Source organism: Harpia harpyja, chromosome 2, assembly GCF_026419915.1.
Source record: "Harpia harpyja isolate bHarHar1 chromosome 2, bHarHar1 primary haplotype, whole genome shotgun sequence".
Lineage (NCBI taxonomy): Eukaryota > Metazoa > Chordata > Aves > Accipitriformes > Accipitridae > Harpia > Harpia harpyja.
The window spans coordinates 80,575,134-80,593,956 of record NC_068941.1 but is presented as its reverse complement, the minus strand read 5'-3'; the positions used below and the strand labels follow the sequence as shown (position 1 = coordinate 80,593,956).

Here is an 18,823-nt window from a genome sequence, read left to right as displayed (position 1 = left end):
AAATTCCACTGAGTTCTACAGGAACTGCAGGGATATATTTGAAGTCAGAATTTGATTCAATATATTCCATTGTAGTGATTCTAATTATAATGTATACTTACAAGAGTATAAAGGTACCAATAGAGATGTATAAAGATATACACACATATCCACACAGTTTTAATATGTACATATGCATGCAGGCAGATGCTTAATCTATTGCTTGTTTCATTAACACTAAGCTTATTGGAGCTGTCCTTCACAGTCAGTTACATTCAATGTAACAAACCCATGTTTTGTCCAGAAGTTGTAAAAATAAGTTGTACAAAAATATTAAAGACTATATTTGGTTACTGGGTTTGAAAATTCCTTCAGGGGGCTGAGAATGCATTGATCAGTTTAATCAGTTCAGTAGTTTAAATTCTTTCAAATATGTCTTCGTATTCCTCTTTCTAATGTCAATGAGGTTAATATAAAGAGTCCTATCTATTTTAATGGAGCTGCATTACTTGCAGAAGTTACTTGCAAGCCTCATCCCATAATGACAGTACTAGCTAAGGTCACAGTCACATAAACAAGTTACTGTAAATTTGCATTGTCAGCTGCTCTTTAATTTCTGGGAAAGCTCCATTGCATGTGTAATACTTATGGATAGAACACTTATAGAGGAGGAATAACTGACATGAAGCTGTCACCATAATTAGCTCTGTGATAACTTGTTTGTGTCTTACCTTGAATTCGGCACCTTCCTGTCATTCCTTGGAAGAAGTCCAAACCTTCATACAAGCCAAAATCCAAACACAGAGAAATCAAAATCATCTTGACTGCCCCACAGGGTTCACTGAGGGTTCATTTGCTAATTCACCAAACTCCTTACATCTTCCTATTTTTTTATTAGAACTGCCTGTACTTTGAGATTGATTTGTGTATGCTCTGTCAGTTGGTAAAAGTGGCAATACTCAGATCACTGTTTGTTCACAGTCTCTTCATCTAAGTGTATTAAGTGTGTCCTTAGCTTATGACAGCTACTTTTCTGATTCACACTCTGGTCCTGCTGCAAAACAAACTGGCGAGATAGTTGCTTATTCAGTAAAAACTGTGGCTATTTCACCACTAGTAGTCTGAATGGACTAGCATCTATCAAGAGGTGAAGTAACACTGTCCGACTAAATCATGAGTACAAATTCATAGGTCAATTTTATTGAAATTGAATGTCTGAAAGCATTACAGAATTTGCACGAATGCCAACCTCATATACTGCATGTAAGTTTGTATGAAAGAAAAAAATGAAATAAAATTGAAAAATCTGTTTTTATTTGAAGATGGCAGCCAAAAGTACAGCAACTGATTGAACAGCTCACAGATAAATTAAGTAATCATACTACCACTGTCAAGACTTTGACGGTCACTCAGCCAAAGGAATTTAATTTGACTGTACCCAGACCACGTGCCATTCCTATACCTCTGCCAATACCCGTACTGGAAAAAAGGCCACCTGTGAGTTTTTTTTATGCTTTGAGAGATACTAAGTTTTATGTATGTTTGTGTACAAAATCATAGTAGGGGAGTTAATAGTCTCTTTAAAAATAATTATAGAAAACTTACAACCTTTGACAGATCAACAAGGATTTTTGTAATATTCTGTGTTATTGAAAGTCAGATTTCTAAAAAAGACCCAAAGTAATTCTTTTCATTTCAGTGAATGTTGTGTAAGCAAATTGTAAGCCAAACGAAGGAAAGGGAAAAGGTTGGTTCCTGTAGTTGTTTTGTGACTTTTGGAGCTAGAAATATACAATGGGTACAAATTGATGACAGCATTGATACAAGTGTTTCTAGTAGTCCTTGGATTTGTAAGATGTTTACTTTGGATAATGCACTGCAGCAGGTAAGAAAAGAACATTCAAATGAAAATTTTTTATGAACTTAGTTTTTTGTAGATAAACTCTCATTAAAATAGATGGCAAAGCAATTTCACTGGAGATGAGATGGACTCTAGGTTTGCAGCTCCTCCTTGAGAGTGGAATTTTATTCCTTTCTAATGTTGAATGTCTAAAATTAAGGTTTTTCAGTTTAAATTTATTGCTCACATATAAACGAGACTAGATTTATCTCTGAAATGCTAAGCTTTTATTTTACTCATTGCCTAATATTGTGATTCAGTTACACTGGTACAAATCAGAGATACACGACTAGTTTTAAGTTAGCTCACTGGGGTAAGGCAAACAGGATTTGGGATCAAGCTGCTATGACTAACTTAATAAAGACTCCAAAATCATGTATATTTAAATTCAGTGGGAAGTGAGCTTGGAAGTCATAGTTTTGGGCATTATCTGCCACCTTGTATTAGCACTTCAGGTTTTAAATAATACATGTGTTGAATGCTCTTAGAAACCATTTACATCTCAGGATGGCAGAGCAATTTAATGGTAGTGTGTTATACAGTTAATGGGATTTTACATTGAAACAGCTTAATACCAGGCTCTGAAAAACTGCGTTTAATAACTACTTTAATCAGTATAGGAATGAGTCATACTGCTGTCATTTTAGTACCTTTATGCTGTGCAGCCCCTCTTAGAATAAATTTGCTTTAATGTAGATGCATTTACTGAAGTTCATTTGTGTTGTTAGGATTATACTAAATTTGGTTTACATTCTGGCCAAGTCTGCAAATTTAAAAGCTTGTGTGAATCTAAAACCATTAGCGTAGTAGTGACATATGTTGTGCTCATTTCTGTACCTATCTCAGCAAATAAAGCTTCACTTTAATTTGCCATATTGTTGCCAGTATCACCATTTTAGATCCTGAAATGAACAGAGACTGAAAAGACAGCCCAGATGGCAAGAAAGAGTTAGTAAAGTGAGAGCAGGCCATAGTTTTGGCTACTGTATGGTGGAGAGTTGTATGTAATTGAGAGGAATGCACGGAAATAAAGCTCTTCCAGATTACATCCCATAATCTGATGCAGAAATTTTCTCACAAAGTTGTTCGTTTTATGAGATATCCAGTTTTTCTCATGGTTCTCATGCATCTGTCAAAGAACTTGTCATGTGGTATATTAGCAGGGACTATTGTAGTCACAATAACTATAGGTGTAGTTACTGCTCGACTTTGAAACTGCTGTATGAATTCATATGGAGGTGTCTGGATTTCGAGCAATGACTATTGATAAGTTATTGCATCCCTATGGGGAAATTAGTTCATTCTGATTAATAGGATTATTATTTTATGTATTTCTGCTGGTTGCATTATTTTCTCTAGTAGAGATAAAATGCAAAGTAAGATGAGATATATCACATAGATTGAGTTCAGGAGCTGGGATAGTACTGCTGTCCTGTACACTGAACATATGCTTCTTTCACAGGAGAGGACTGGAGATGGGGGTTATTGCAGAAGGCAGGGTAGTTAGTTGTCTTAGTGTTCTGTATCGAGAAGGGACTCTCCACGGATCTTGAAGTTTCACTGGAGTAACATAGGCCTAGAAGGTTAGGATAATCATTCATCACCATAAACATTCATTAGAAATGGGGGACAGTAAGTGAAAAACACTTCAATTCTTAAATTTAATAATGAAACATTTCACTCCAAATATTTGGCCTAAAGATTATAAATTCTTCTCTCCACTGTCCTTTATACACAAGCACATGGATGCACACACAAGCATGCACATATGCATATACACATTCATAAATACAATTCTACAAAGAAAAATGAGTGCTTTAGCTTGAAGTTTGCAAAGGAAACAAATGGAGACAGGTGCTTAAACCTGATTAACATGCAAAATGATTTGGACACATTTAACTTCCTTGGATATCCTGGCCTTGAGTTACAAATAAAATCCATTCTTTTAATATCACCACTGTGCTAGAATAATAAAACAATTATTTTATTTTTAGATTTTCTGTAAACCAATAATGTAGTTTAAAAAAAAATAAAAAGGCTGCACTGAGATGTTATTGTAACACCATTCAGCCAGATTTAGTGAATATTTTAGATATTTTCCTTATTATTTCAGCTGTGCTTCCTGAGTGGAGTTGCTGATTGTTTAAAATAATTAAATGGGTGAATTCATTTGGCCAATATGGAGGATTTTGTTTGCAAATATATAGACCCAACAGTATATTTATCTTTATGATCTTGTTATGTATAAAAGTAGAAGCTCTTAATACAATAGCATTGCATTAGCTTGCCCTTGTCCATCTTACAACAGTAGCTTTAAAAAAATAGAAGAGTGATGACTACTGAAGTTCAAAGTGATTATTCATTTTGTTCTTTCTTAAACTTCTTGTGGTACCTACTCCCTAAATAAACTTCTGGTAAAAGGATATCCAGAAAGCATAGGTGAGCCTGACCACTGGATGGAGAGGAAAAGCAAGGTTGGTGTCTCTTACTCCCAGCCCCCTTTTTTTCACATTAGGATTAAGTAGGTACAGTTTGGTCTTTTGATCTCTATTGCTGGAGTTTACAATTTTTTTATAGTGACTTATTCATCCTATTCCAGCAACTGGGTAATTGCTGTATTATCTATCTGTCTGTCTGATTGGTACTCAACACCATGATATCTGAGGGCTAAATTACAAGGCTAAGATCATTTTTGAAACAGAGCTGATTGAAAAGTCTCCTCCTTAAATTACTTGGAATAAGCATAGCAGTTTCTGAGGAGAGATTTTCAGCTTACACTGGCAGATGAGTAGAGTTTTGCAGGTAAAGCACATGACTAGGAAGAAGAGGGAAATAAACTGATACTCACTGCCTGTGCAACCCTTTGCAAATCCTCTGGGCTTTAATTTCTCCATCCCTAAAAGCATAATAAAAATTCTTAGATACTGCTGGGAAATAGTTTCAGTTCTACTTCACTTAAAAAGCTCACAAAAATACTTGAGCAGTCTCACCAGTGCATTTAATTGCTGGCTTCTTCTGTTTGTGCATTTGTTTTGCCTGTAGATAATGATGTCAAATAGCAAAGGCAGTGGAAAGTACATCAGATTCATGAGTTTTTCAAAGCATAGCTCTTTATATAGTCCAATAAAGCTAGATGGGATCCCCATGGAACCAGGACATTCCCCAACCTGACCTCCAGTACAATACAGATTATAGATTCTTTCCATTAATTCTTGAATTAATTCTGTAACTTCTAATTGAACTAGAACATTTTTAGCAAGATAAATATTTAAGCAGATGTCCAGTAAACTGGCAGACTATCTCACCCACATAGGAAGGAGACATTGAGTCTTTTTTCAGAGTTTGCTTCTGGGCAGGATTTATTGCTCAAGCAAATATTGAAATCCACCAGAGGTTTCAGCCTAACTCAAAACCATACCGTCCCTAGTCTCCTGTTGATCCATAATGACAGCCAGACAATAAGTCTTTCCTGGTCATTTTATCTGTAGCACTTTCTGACATGTTAATGCTTTCCCAAATCTTTGACTAATGCTAGGAGGGCCATCTCAGTCCTCTGCTTCCAAACATTTAAACTATACCCCCAGTGGTATTCCCTTACAAGGACATTAGGGCAACCATAGTAAACCAGAGCAAAGGCCCATTTTGCTCAGTGTATCTTCTCCAGCACTGGCCAAACACAGAGGTCTAGGAAGACTACAGGGACGGGACAAGCATAGCTGCTGCTTTCTCCAACTGCCTTCTCAGTCTCCCACCATTTCAGCTCAAAGACTTCCTCAGCTACAATGAAGTTCCTGGGTATTTAATAAACTTCAAAGGGTTTCTCTTCCCTAAACTTCTTTGGAGTCTCTGTAACTTGTTGCTTCTACCACACACTATGCCAGAGAGATCCACAGCTTAACTTTATTCAGCTGCCCTATCTGGCTGTCAGTGCTGTGAAGCTGAAGTTTATGAGAGGCCAAACAGAACTTTTCCCCTTCTGGCAACATTTTTTTCCCCTTGATAGGGCCTATAGTATTTATTATTTCTTTAGCCTTTTTTGTACTAGTTTCAGATTTTTCTTCCTTTCTGGTATTTTGAGTAGGGATTAAAGTACATTGGACAGGACTGAAAAGTCTGGGTAGTCCCAGCTAATTGGAATCTGTCCATGTCTTCTACACTGGCACTAATAGAAAAGAATCAATATTTAAAAAATAATTGTAGCTGTTCTACGGTAAAAGTAAATATGTTTTTTTCCTGCAAGAATGTGTCACTTGGAATGTTTTATACCCCATATTGTAGAGACTATTGCCTTTTAATATAGGTTCCCCCAAGCACCTACAAACCTCCAAAGGAAAAAAAGCAACTGGAGGAAATCAAAACAAAAAATCGCCGAAAAGCAGAAGTAAGTGTATTATGTTCTTGTTCTAGTCTTTCCTTTCTTCTAAACTGTTTCTTCTGTAATGTTCCATTTTCACAAGTCTTAGAACTTTATCTGAAACATATTTGCTTTTGCACCTAATAGTTCCTGGCTCTTTCTCTAGAGTCATGAAGTTTGTATCCTCTGTTCTGTTCTATCACCCTTTTTCCATCTGCCTTATTTTATTATTAATTGCCTGAGACAAGGTCCACCTTTTATTCACTATATAAGTACTATGTGCAAAATTATGCAAGTAGCCATGTAAGGTAGCAGGAACATGATTACTTTCTTCTCTTCACAAGCTAGAAATAGTTTGATGGCTCTTTTACTCCCACAGGACATGGATATTTAAGGTATTCACTTAATAATTAAAGCTTCAAAATATGTTCAGTATTTTGGGGTTTTTTCTATAGTAACTGATAAATAACCACATGTCATCACCCACTGTTTTAAAATATCAGCAGATTCTGACTTCTTTTTTGTGCTGGCTCCATACTCTTTTCCTTCAGCAGGCTGAGAGAGTGGGAAGTCATGATTTGTAAAGAAGCAGAGTACATGGTCTGTGTGTTAAGAGAGCAGGAGAAGGGAGGGCCTGGAAAAAGAAAGAAACAGATCTAGTTATTTGATCCAAACTTTGATATGAATCCCATCCAATGAGTTAGCTCCTATCATAGTTAAAGCAGATTGTTGTCATCTTCTCCTTGGAAGGGAATTAATTAAATGTCAGTTTCCACTTTCTTCCTCCCCACACTGCAATCACCATATCCAATCGAGTAACAGTATAAGCTTGATAAAAGGCATGCTATTTGACTCCTTTTTATCTGCACTCTCACACCCCCATTCTGAGAATGCCTTACTCTAGCTTTCACTAGCCAGTACAAATCCATTTATCACTGTTCTGGGCTCTCCTCATGACCTTGTGAGAGGGGCATTGGATTCTGTTCCTAAACTATAGTAAATGCTTTAATGTGTGGTAGATTCTAGGGGGATAAACTTTGCCTTCCTTTTGCTGGCCCATCACATTACCTATGCTTGATATTTCATTATAAAACAGTACAACATTATTTTTTATCCTTTTATTATTTCCATATTGTGGAGAAAGCACATGCCTATTTGTCTGTGTGCTTATTTGTACATACAGACTTCCTAGAAAAAAATGGGGAGGAAAAGCAAGATATCACAGTGCCTGTATTGTCAAAAATCTATGACAACTATAAAATCACTTAAAAACCAGCCACATTCTTCAGTGGAGAAAATGCATGAATACAAGGAACAAAGGAAAACCACCACAGAAATTATAGCTGCAATAATGGCAGTTTTTGTCGCTTCTGGAATGTTATAAAAGGCATCCAAAGCATTCACAAAGGTCAATTCCCTAGACTGTTTGCTAAACAAGCTGAAATGTTGGGTCCTAAAAGAAATATGCATTAAAATACCATTTCTTTCATAGCATTTTTGCAGAAGCTGTAACTGTCGTTAGACGTACCAAGTCTGAGCATCTGTAAGAAGGAGTGAGAACACTGGAAGCCATACTCTAGACAGTTATGGAAGCACTGATGTTATGGACAGCTGCTGTACAGAAAGCCATTAAAAAATCTAGTCTGTGTTTCACAGCTTTGATTAGAGATTTGGTTTACAACCAAAAGAAATATCTGAAAACTAGAAATGTGGCTGCCTGTATTTCCCCCTTTAAAATGACAGGTGGAATTACTGTTAGGTGTGTGCCTATTGGAGCAACCCTTGGGGCTCAGATCCCCTGATAGTAATCTTCTAATTTAACTCCAAAACAACGCCATTGGTTGTTAGCTATGTAAAAACAGTTACTACCTATGGTACTGATGTGCCATAGATAATTATGAGGCTTTTAAGTTGAATTCTGGATGAGCAACATGTTTCATATGGGCAGACCTATGAAAGGCCTGTTGCCCTATGCAAAGGATACAACCAGGCAGAACTATGTAGAAAATCAAAACTTGCCTACTTCAGGTCTTTAACCAGGAATGAAAGTTCATATAAATACTAAGTCAAGCTTTCATTCATTGGAAAAAAAATAATACAGTGGTCGGGGCTGCAAGGCTTTTCGAGACAGAAAGCTCTTATTTAGAGAATTTAAATGTACCATACTTTTTTACCTAATTGCTTGAATTTTAGGATCTGCTCCTGAAAGCAAATGCTAACCAGTTCAGGTGTGCAATGATGAAGTCTGAAAAGGAAGAGGTATGCTACAAAATACTTTATTACCTAAAAATCCCCCAGTATGAAGATGAAAAATGACTGGAGTATTTAAAGATATCTCAAAGTATTGGAAAATTTTTCTTTATTTGGGGTTAGGAATTATGTGCTATCATTTATAGCTGTACTGTCATTTCACATCCATATACTAACATTTGCCTCTTTGGATGCGTAATGCACAACCCCCTTTTCCTATACTTCTGGTGCTGCTTTATTATTCTCCTGATTTTGAGACAAGCAGCTTTCCTGTGATACTACTTCAACAAGTCTCCAAACTGGCAATATTTCTCTAAACCCACATATTTTTTTTCCATTAACTTTTATGCCACAGAGCAGCCAAGCTGAGGGAATAACGGTCCCATTCATACAGAATTCTTGCTTTGGTTGATTCCCAGTTCACAACTATGTCACCTAACTATGTATGTAATATATTCATTTCAGCATCACATCTGCATATTCTATTCACTGTGTTCATTCCCATGGTACCAGACACTTTCACATCAGTATCTATAGCTAACACCATAAAATTAAATTAATAACCATCAATAGAATTCTACCAGTATTTAATAATTTCATGAAGTGTGCTTTGACACCCTATTTTGTCTTCCCAATATCTATTTCAGTTAAGAGCTGAATACATTCATGTATATAGGTAATATTTCATAGTCAAACAAAACTTCACTGTTTACTTTTTTAGCATGATTTAATCAATATTTGGACCAACCTTTGTATGGTCATTTGGTATGGTTGGGCATACATAGCATGTTTTTGTGGATATAACAGTTCCAGAATACGTCCCCTGTGATCGTACTTGTTACTCTAGATGAATATTCAAGAGTGATTTTTGGTAAATATCTAGTATTTTTTGCTGAGTACTTGAAAATCTGTCTCTGAAATGAAATAATGTATTTTTTGTTTGAACTGCAGAACACACATGACAGTATGAAGAGTAAACCAGCATTCCAGGCTCAAAAGATCCAAAGCAAGGTGAGTAACCTTTAAGGTACTGTTGTCAGATGTACTTGAAAACTTTGGAATGAAAAACACACATGCGAATTCTGTGGTGATGCAAACTCTACTGGAATCCATGTTTTTACACTAAGTTCTGTGGCCAGGAGCATGGGATGGATTGGGTCTATGGCTCATAAATTTTGGCCTATGCACCATTAACAATCCACAAAGGAATGGTCAGGGAGCAAGAGTGTGGCGACTCCAGGAGGGAAGAGAAACAAGGAGCCAAAGGTAATGAAAGCACAGTCAGTGTCCTCACCAACCAGGCCACAGTATCTGAACATGACAAAGCTGGTGGTAGTGACAGATTCTCCTGACAGCAACTCATCTTTAGGCAAAGCAGGGTAACAAGTCAGGTCTGGGGTCCACCCAGGGAGTCCAGTCAGGAGACAAGGCTACAGCAGCAACCCAGGTCCATGACAGCAGGAGACAGAACTGGACGGACAACCAGGAGCAGAATTACCTCTAGCATAGTGGGAAAGGACTGAAGCCCATATCTGAGCTTAAGTGGGCCTCCCCGACCAGTGAGCAGACAGTGTGAGTGGAGGTCCTAGGTGAGGCTGAGCAGGGCAATTAAGACCTGTTTGTTCCCTGAGGGCCGTGACAGGTAAGTTGTGTGTAGTTGCACAATGTAACCATATTGCCTTAACAGCGTTTTCATTTACAAAGGGAGAAGTTTTGATGTAAAATGGTAAGGACTGAGAATAGTCCACAGGAAAAAAAAGAATTGTAAACCCCTGGTTTAAGAACTCAGCATAGGGACAGAAGAATCTTGTGTCTGTAAATCACTGTTTCAAAATGAGATCCTAAAGAATGCTGAGCAATCATTCCAGCTAATGACGGTCTGGTACACAATATACAATCAGTCTGGATGTTTGTCTTGTTTTCTTTAGATACATACTGAGGTCATAAAATCCACTATACTGATTGCTTCTCTGCTAGGATTTCCAAGGTTCAGAGAATTGTAAACATGGAAAACGGGCTGTTCAGCCTTAATGGTATAACACATGAAAACTCACATTGCTATTTCTGTAATAACTGTACTACAGATAATCTTCAGTCTTACATAGTTCAATCTGTCACCTTTCATTTGTTTCACATTCATATGCAGAATAATTTAATGTGGAAGCTGTGCTTGTATTGTGACCTCAAGTATCTTTTGAGTAGGTCTGCCCACTCTTTAAAACTATGTTTAGGTACAGCTCATACACACTTTGGAAAGACTGTTTCCCTGCTTGGGGAACTGGGCATCTGGCAACTATTTCTAAAGCATATCTGGCATTTATCACATACTGAAGTTATCTTTAATAACAGTATCACCTACTCAGTCTGCTTGCTTACAATCCAGCAGCATTTAAATTACAGGAAAGTAGTAAGATCCCAGTTCCTTCTGCACTCAAAATCAGGGAAAAAAAAACAAAACAGGAAGTATTTACATGGTTAACCCAAACAAGCATGACCTGTAATTATGTGGGCTTAGTTCAAGACTATGTATATTCCACTTCCTTTTCTGATAATGTAAAATATTGAAACCTTAGTGTGGACTAATAAGAGTCAAACCATCTGCCTAACTGCATAAAAAAAATATGGATCTGGCACCTTATGGCATCCATCAGGGCCACTTCTAACACCTGCTATTATCTCCTCTAGGAGCACAATCAGTTTTATCTTGTCTAAACACATTTGCCTTAAAGGTTGGTTAGGTGATATTCAAGATGCTGCTATAACTTTCAAGCTGAGATAGCCATATTGTTATTGACTTTTAAAATACTTTCTACTCTTGTTGCCTTCCTGCCTGTGCGACTCTGTGAGTAGACAAATCCTAAGAGGAAAGTTTATCCAAGATCTATAAATAAGATTATAATCCATCCTCAAATTAATGAAATTATATAATGTTTTAACCAACTAGTATTTTCCTTTCCTCTTTTTAGAACACCCACAGTACATTAAATAAATTTTTTTCATTTCAAACACATTCATTATGTGCAGCAGCAATTATTTCTCATTGCTGTTACAAAATATCTGTTAATCCTTTTCACTGGAAGAATGAGACAGTACAAATGCATCATCACTGTGTCAGTCTGCCTCTTGCTCATATCAGGCCTTGCTCTTTACATATTTATTGGTTTTGGTGAGCTACGGTGTGTTCATTAGGTGGCAATAGTGAATACAATTTTTTTCCACAAGAACTACAGTGTTCTGCAATTTTCCCAATTATTTCCATTTTGCCATCTTGAAAAAAGGGAAGATATCTCACAACAGGAAGAGAATGAGTAAAAGTCAAAAATTCCTTGATACTACATGATATAGAAGAATCTATTCAGTTATTTTACTTATACCTGTCTGCATATATCTTGGGAGTCCTAGTTATTTTGACTATACGGGCTGTTATATTTCTGTTTCATTGTCATACAGTCATATTTCTGTTTAATAAACTGGGAAACTGAAGTTGAAGGTATCTCCGTAATCATTCTTAGTTCAGTTCTCTAGCGAAATTATAGTTACTGTCCTGGTTTTGGCTGGAATAAAGTTAATTTTCTTTTCTTAGTAGCTGGTATAGTGCTGTGTTTTGGATTTAGGATGAGAACAATGTTGATAACACACTGATGTCTTAGTTGTTGCTAAGCAGTTGTTAGTGTACTAAGTCAAAGACTTTTCAGCTTTTCATACTGCCCTGCCAGCAGAGGCTGGGAGTGCACAAGAAACTAGGAGGGGATACAGCCAGGACAGCTGACCCAAACAAGCCAAAGGGGTATTCCATACCATATTACATCATGCCCAGTATATAAACTGGGGGGAGTTGGCCAGGGGGCACCACGGCTTAGGGATTGGCTGGGCATCAGTCAGCAGGTGGTAAGCAACTGTATTATGCATTACTTGTTTTGTGTATTCTCTTATTATTAGTAGTGGTAGTATTTTCCCTTCCTTTTCTGTTCTATTAAACTGTCTTTATCTCAACCTATGAGTTTCACTTTTTTTTTTTCCCGATTCTGTCCCCTATCCCACTGCTGGGGGGGCGGGGGGTGAGCGAGCAGCTGCATGGTGCTTAGCTGCCAGCTGGGGTTAAACCATGACAGTTAGTAAATACAGAATATGAAATCTGTATACACAAGTAATTGCCAAAAATATGAAAATTTCTACATGTGTCAGAGAAAATGCCTACTCTAAGCAGACGTTTTGTACACAGTATAGTGTATAAAATACAGGCTGTGGAGGGAGTGTTCATATAATACAGAAGACTGTGAGAAGAGTTGTGAAGTAGACCAAAAGGAACGAAGGACATCATTAGGCATTAAGAAGAGTAAGTACAGTGAGTCAAACAAAAGAAATAAAATACATAGTTTGGGGTTTTTTTCCTAAATTCTTCAAGTTATCATCATTTCGTCAAGAAACAGACAGGTAATTAATTTTTGTCCATTAAAATGTGCCATCTGTGTCGAAAACAGAGTAATTCTACTTAGTGAATTTCTAGGTGATAGCATGTGTTTGTTATCCTCAACCTACCTAATTAATATCAATTATAAAACATCCTTTTTCCAGTTAGCTTATGTATTTCAGGAGACTGCAGTACCTATTTGTGCATACAATATTTGGAGTATATAGCTTGAGTGATTCTGTGCATCTGTTTCTTAGCCACTCATTAAGCTGTTAATTTGGAATTTAAATAAATGTTTGGATTCTGAACACAGAACTTGTCTGGATTTACGTCAAATGTGTCATGACTAAGCTTTGTTTTCTGCAGGAATGAACCCAGTTCTTATCCCACCAGCACTGTTTTGCCTTGGTTCAGATCAGGTCTCTTACATGTGTCTGCAAAGGTGATACATTTTTTCTGAATAGCCTACTTGTGCAGTGAACTTTTTTAGCTGGCAGAGAGGTTGTTCCCTCCCTCCCTCAGTATTTAGAGGTTGTCTGGGAGTTAGTCCTAAGGCAAAACTGTGAAGAACTGCAAAGCAGCCACAGGATCTAGTCCAAGTTACACCATGAGGCCTGAAAGTCACTGAGAACTGTACTTCACTTCTACTGTCTAGAAAATGGATATGGCAATTGGTGATGCTAGTTGTCTTAGAAATATTTTGAAGTTATAATGGTCATCATTTGTAAAACAATTCTGAGACCTTCCTATGAAAGGTAGTGCTTATGTTTTACTTTAATGGTTTTGGCTACCTTACCGTCTTTCAGAGAAGCAGTTTTATTTTCTTTGTCCAAAGCAGATGGAATCCCTGCACACTATCTATATAAGTGCTAAAAAAAATGAAAGGAAGTGAACACATTCTGTGGGATTTGACATGGTCCAAGAGTGATTACAAATTTATAATCCACTTGGGGGACTTTGCTGATTTCTTAAGCAGCTTGAGTGGTTTATGAACAGCATGCAATTTCATTGTGAATGTCAGATTAGTGCTAGATGAATGCTTTAAGCAAAATTTATGCTGTCTTAGGTCGATTTATTTAACCCATTGAAATGTTTTTATATTCTGTTTTACGGTTTACATTACTAACTATAGTATATACATTCCCTTTCCTGACAGATTGACAATATACCTATTAAATTAAATGCTGCAGCTATTTTAAGAGAGGGTGCCCTCTATCAGCGGAAAATGGAACAGGAGCTCAAGAGGTATAATCACGCTTCTTTCTCAGATTACTTTTCACATCCCTGGATATAGAATAATTAACCACATTAAAAATAATTAAGTAAATTACAGGTAAACTAAAATAATGGATCTGTTGTAAGGCATTAGGAAGCTATTCTGTAAACATGGCTGACAGAGAAAAGTGGACTGAAATGAAAAGTCTACATTAAAGTAATGGTTTTACAGTAGGTGCTATACAGTGTGACTGTGTTCTGATTTAGCACTCTGGCTAGCATCCACTTGCAAAGTCCAATAAGGATCACTTGCTATATTTATTTTGAATCTCCAGAATAAATAATGAACGAAATATACATCTAATTCTGTGTCCATTATAAAATATGCATATATATTAAGCCAAATAATTTCATATATCTCCATTTTCTTCAATGGTTTTCATAAGGAATTCAGCAGCATAGGTTTTCATCAGACATTAACTAGGGAGAGGGTGACTCCTGAATGGTCACTGCAGTTTGTATTCTATAACTAGAATTACAGAACATTTTCGCTAATAATTTTAACAAAGATAAAACCTATATCATGTCATCTTGATTTAGTATTATTTCTAATCCACCTGACTTCGCAGGCAAAGCACTAAATATTGTTAGCATTTTAAGTCCTGGAATGACTGCCTAAGGTTGTATTTGGTCTTTGGACCTAGGAAATTTTCATATATGGATCAAGATTTTAGCAGTAAGATATTATGCATCACTCAGGTTCTGTTATCAGCTATGTATGTATATTGAGGTTCTTTTGTATTACATATGATACTGTTCACTCTGGCAAAATTTTGTTCCACTCAGCAACGGAATAGATTTTCCCTATAACTTAACACTATTTTATATTAATGAGTTTTAATCTTCAGCTGCATTTAACACACAACAGATACATATATGCATGCATTGGGGAGACTCAATTCACTGCATTTGTGTGTTTCTGCCCTAGTTCTTGACTCATTCACACCTCTGCTGCAGGACTTTGATAGGCCTGCCCCAGGGCTTTGCTATGTTTTTCTCTCTCAGTGAGCACAAAAAATAAGAATGTGGCTTTGCTTAACAGCTGAATACTTCTTTGCCTCATTACAGCAATATTATTTAATTGACAAAATACAAAACAGAAATAGAATTGAGCAGAAAAGTTTTTAGTTCTCTGTGTTAAAGTGGCCAAGAAGATTGCCAAAGAGAAAAGTTGTTTGTTCTTTCTACCTCTAAGCAAAGTAATCCTCTGGGAAAATGTACATACCTTCAGCCTGATTCTCCCTGCTCCTTATGAGAATCCATATGTAGCTAAAGTTTGCCCTCTCTTGGGGCTTTGTTTTACTGAAAACTTTCAGGTCCATGCCCTCATGCACTTTCTTCTAGCTTGGCTTTCCGAGGCTTTCCACATAGTAGGAACACCTCTTAGACTGGAAGTAAAATTAATCTGTTAAACGACTTTGTGATGACCACCTTTTTTCTCTGCAGAGATCAAACACCTTATATCACAACAGACTACTAGAAACGTTTTATGAACCAAGGCAAGGCTGCAGAGCCAGATCCCTAGCATAGTATACTCTTTCTTCTCTCCTGCAGAATTGAAAATTTGGTACAAGGGGCTGGAGACCCATCTGAATTCTTGGAATGGCAAAAGCAGATGCGTGGAAAAGATTTGGAAGAACAGCTGGCTGAAATAGAGTGTAGGAGGCTTCAAGGGAAACTGAGTCATGAAGAAGCAGTTCTAGCCCATCAGAATGTAATTCAAGAAAATAAGAAGAAAGCTGATTTAATGAGAGAAGAGGTAATACATACAGCGTTGCTCAAATTTTGCTTACATTCAGTCAGTGCAAAACATACCACAGATGATACCTACTATAAGAAGGTGTAAAAGTTCTATACAGCATTTTTACTCACTGGACTCTGCAAACAATGGAAAAATAGTGCTATAACTTCCAGATACAGCAATGTTTATACATTAAAGTACTTTTTACAAGTGTTTGATTTGATTGATAACACTTACGAAGTAAACTGAATAAAACAGGTTAAAGCATTCTCCCCTATATTCACATCATTGTGCATATCCTTTTTGAACAAATACTGAGATACTAAGCACCATTTGCAATGAAATCACCAATATATGACTAATTTAATTATCTTGTTAAAATGAGAGCCACAAATATGAAAGAATTTTTTTCTTAAACTGATATAATTCAATTTCCTTCATATTACCTGACATGCCTAGATCTCTCTTAGGGGAAATTCAGGCAGAGAACCCTCTTTGGATCTCTATATATGGAAAACTGAATATTTATGCCAAGAAGTATTTTCACACAGTTTCCGATCTGGCAAATCGCAGTTTCCCAAAAACATTGCTAGATCTTTTTGGTTTTTTCCCAAGCTCACATTACATTTTTTCCAGTGCTTTTCCTATAAACTAAACAAGTGATCAAGAAATAACTCATACTATAGATTTTAAATTTTTCACAGTCACTGTCACAGGCTTTTCTTTTCTATTAGGCCAGTTTGCTGCTATGCCCTGTAGGCCAGCCAGTACTTTTCTCTTGGGCATCTCTCACAGATGCCTCTGCAGTGTCTCAGCAACTTAAGATAGGACCACAAATGTACAAGATTTTCATAAAGGCCACCCTGCAAAAGGGAAGCTTGCTTTAAGAGTTCCTTTTTTGTCCTATAAAATCTTTCAATCTTTTTTGGCATTGAGTCTTCATGTCTGTTTAGACAGGCTGTAGCAAGAACTTAAAAGTGAACCCTACTATATGTACAACTGAGCATAGCGTGATCACTCACGCTCATTCCAAAATTATTGTAATTATTATATTCACCTCAATTTCAGAGCGTATGAGTTTTATTTGTTAACAGAAATGTCCCAAAATGTATAGATTTAGGGATGTGCAAATCAGACTTGCGCTAACCTGACCAATTCCAGGCAGCTCCCTTCACTTGCCAACAGATGCCAGCAGGGCACTTCATCCATATGGAGATCTCCAGAAGTACTAAGCACCAATTCCCCATTCACCAACAGCTCTCATGCTGACCCTCGTCCTTCTTTTAAACTCTAGTCTTCCATCTAAAACAGAAAGTACAGTAAGGAATCTAGTCTGGGAAAATCCAGTTTCCTGCTTCCTGTTCATTTCCTCTGACAAAAAAAGGAACATGATTGATAGCCAAAAGTGGACTTTCATATGTTACAGAGATATGACTTAGGCCCAAGAAGATCCTGCAGGCACACAACCAGCTGTGTATTAGATTAGCACTCTTCTTGTTATCTCACAACTGGATCCAGAGATGGCTTTTTTTGTCTGCTTTTAGAAATATGTGGGAGAGAATCCTGGAAAATAGCAGTGCAAATGTTATGGAGGGCTGTTGTGGGTAAATAAAACATAGAGAGGGGAGCTTAAATCTGGGTGTCTCTGTTATCCCCAGCCAATGTCCTTTGCTACTTTTGTGGATGATGTAATACTTTGAATCCAATTGTCCTTGCCCTATTTCAATGATTTGAGGCACTCAGATCACCAGTTATCAGAGGTTTTATTCACCTGTTTCTTTGGGATTTAGAAAGCAGAGCTGATGAACCAGTATGCAGAGAAACATCTACAGGAACAGAAAGAAATGAGAGAGATGGTGGAGCAGGTCGTGGAAGGACACAAGAATGCAAAGCAAGCAAAAATAAAGCTCCGGAAATACAAACAGCAGATAGGTATTTATATATTGCCAGAAAAATGAGAGATTATGCCAAGTGTCACCAAATTATTTCACCTTTCTTTTAGTGGGCCAATTACAATTTTTACAGAAAGGAAAGGGAAGTTGAGAGAAAGATCCAGGCTGTGCATTCCCATGAATGCATGAAAATGAATTCCAGGAATAAGTTGGTAATGGGTAGATCAGAAATTCTAAGCTACTGGTCATGGGAATTACTCTTTATTTAAAAGGGCGAAATACAGCACTAATGTTCTGCAACTAGTTTCTCTTCCATCTAGAAGTAGCATATGTGAATGACTCTACTTTTTGTCAAATCAGGTTATGAAGCTCAGATTCTTGTGATTCATATCATTAAGAGAGGATTTGCCTAGCAACCACTGTGAAAGAATCACAGCTCAAGATTATTGTCTTCTCCAGAGAAGACAGTCCAGAGAAGAAGACTGTAGCTAAGGAAAGACAAGCCATTCCCAAGACAGACCAGTCATTAGGATGAAGGGAAATAATGTTACTAATCCACCATTACTCTTAAAGAAAATTCTTCAGTTAATGCATTAGCTAATGAAGGCCAGGCAGAAGGCTGTTCTGACTGGCATGGCTGTACATATTCCAATGCAACGCCATGTTAACATCTACTGTATGAACAGGCTGCGTCTAGTTGTGCATATTTTGGTGAGCAGACTTTTCTCTGCTTGTGTATCTCCATACTTGTATCAGTAAGGGTTGAGGTGGGCAGAGGGTGTTATCCACTCTGAAATGGGCTAGCAAAGCCTACCAGCCTTTGCAATTCAGTGATTTCTAGGATATATATAGCTTGAAAAACTATGAATATTTGCTATTGTATAATATCCTTTTATTAAATAATGAAACAGTATGCACTAATTAGAACAGAAATTACAAAGCGGTAATTCAAAGTGTCTATGTACGTATACAGTATGTTTATGAGCGGAATAGAATGATAGAAAGTGGAGGTGGGAAGTAC

The 18,823-nt window shown here is 37.0% G+C and overlaps 1 protein-coding gene across 3 annotated transcripts in view; it reads left to right on the top strand.

Moving 5' to 3' along the window:
- Positions 1-18,823, top strand: part of CFAP99 (cilia and flagella associated protein 99) — a 62,080-nt gene that overhangs the window by 25,577 nt on the left and 17,680 nt on the right. For 2 of the 3 annotated variants that reach the window (XM_052780657.1, XM_052780656.1), the window contains exons 6-12: positions 1,302-1,476; positions 6,180-6,260; positions 8,427-8,492; positions 9,435-9,494; positions 14,051-14,139; positions 15,724-15,928; positions 17,701-17,842. In XM_052780657.1, coding sequence (XP_052636617.1) covers positions 1,302-1,476; positions 6,180-6,260; positions 8,427-8,492; positions 9,435-9,494; positions 14,051-14,139; positions 15,724-15,928; positions 17,701-17,842 — 818 coding nt within the window. The remainder of the gene's footprint in view (positions 1-1,301; positions 1,477-6,179; positions 6,261-8,426; positions 8,493-9,434; positions 9,495-14,050; positions 14,140-15,723; positions 15,929-17,700; positions 17,843-18,823) is intronic. The other variant, XM_052780658.1, reaches the window with a different exon arrangement.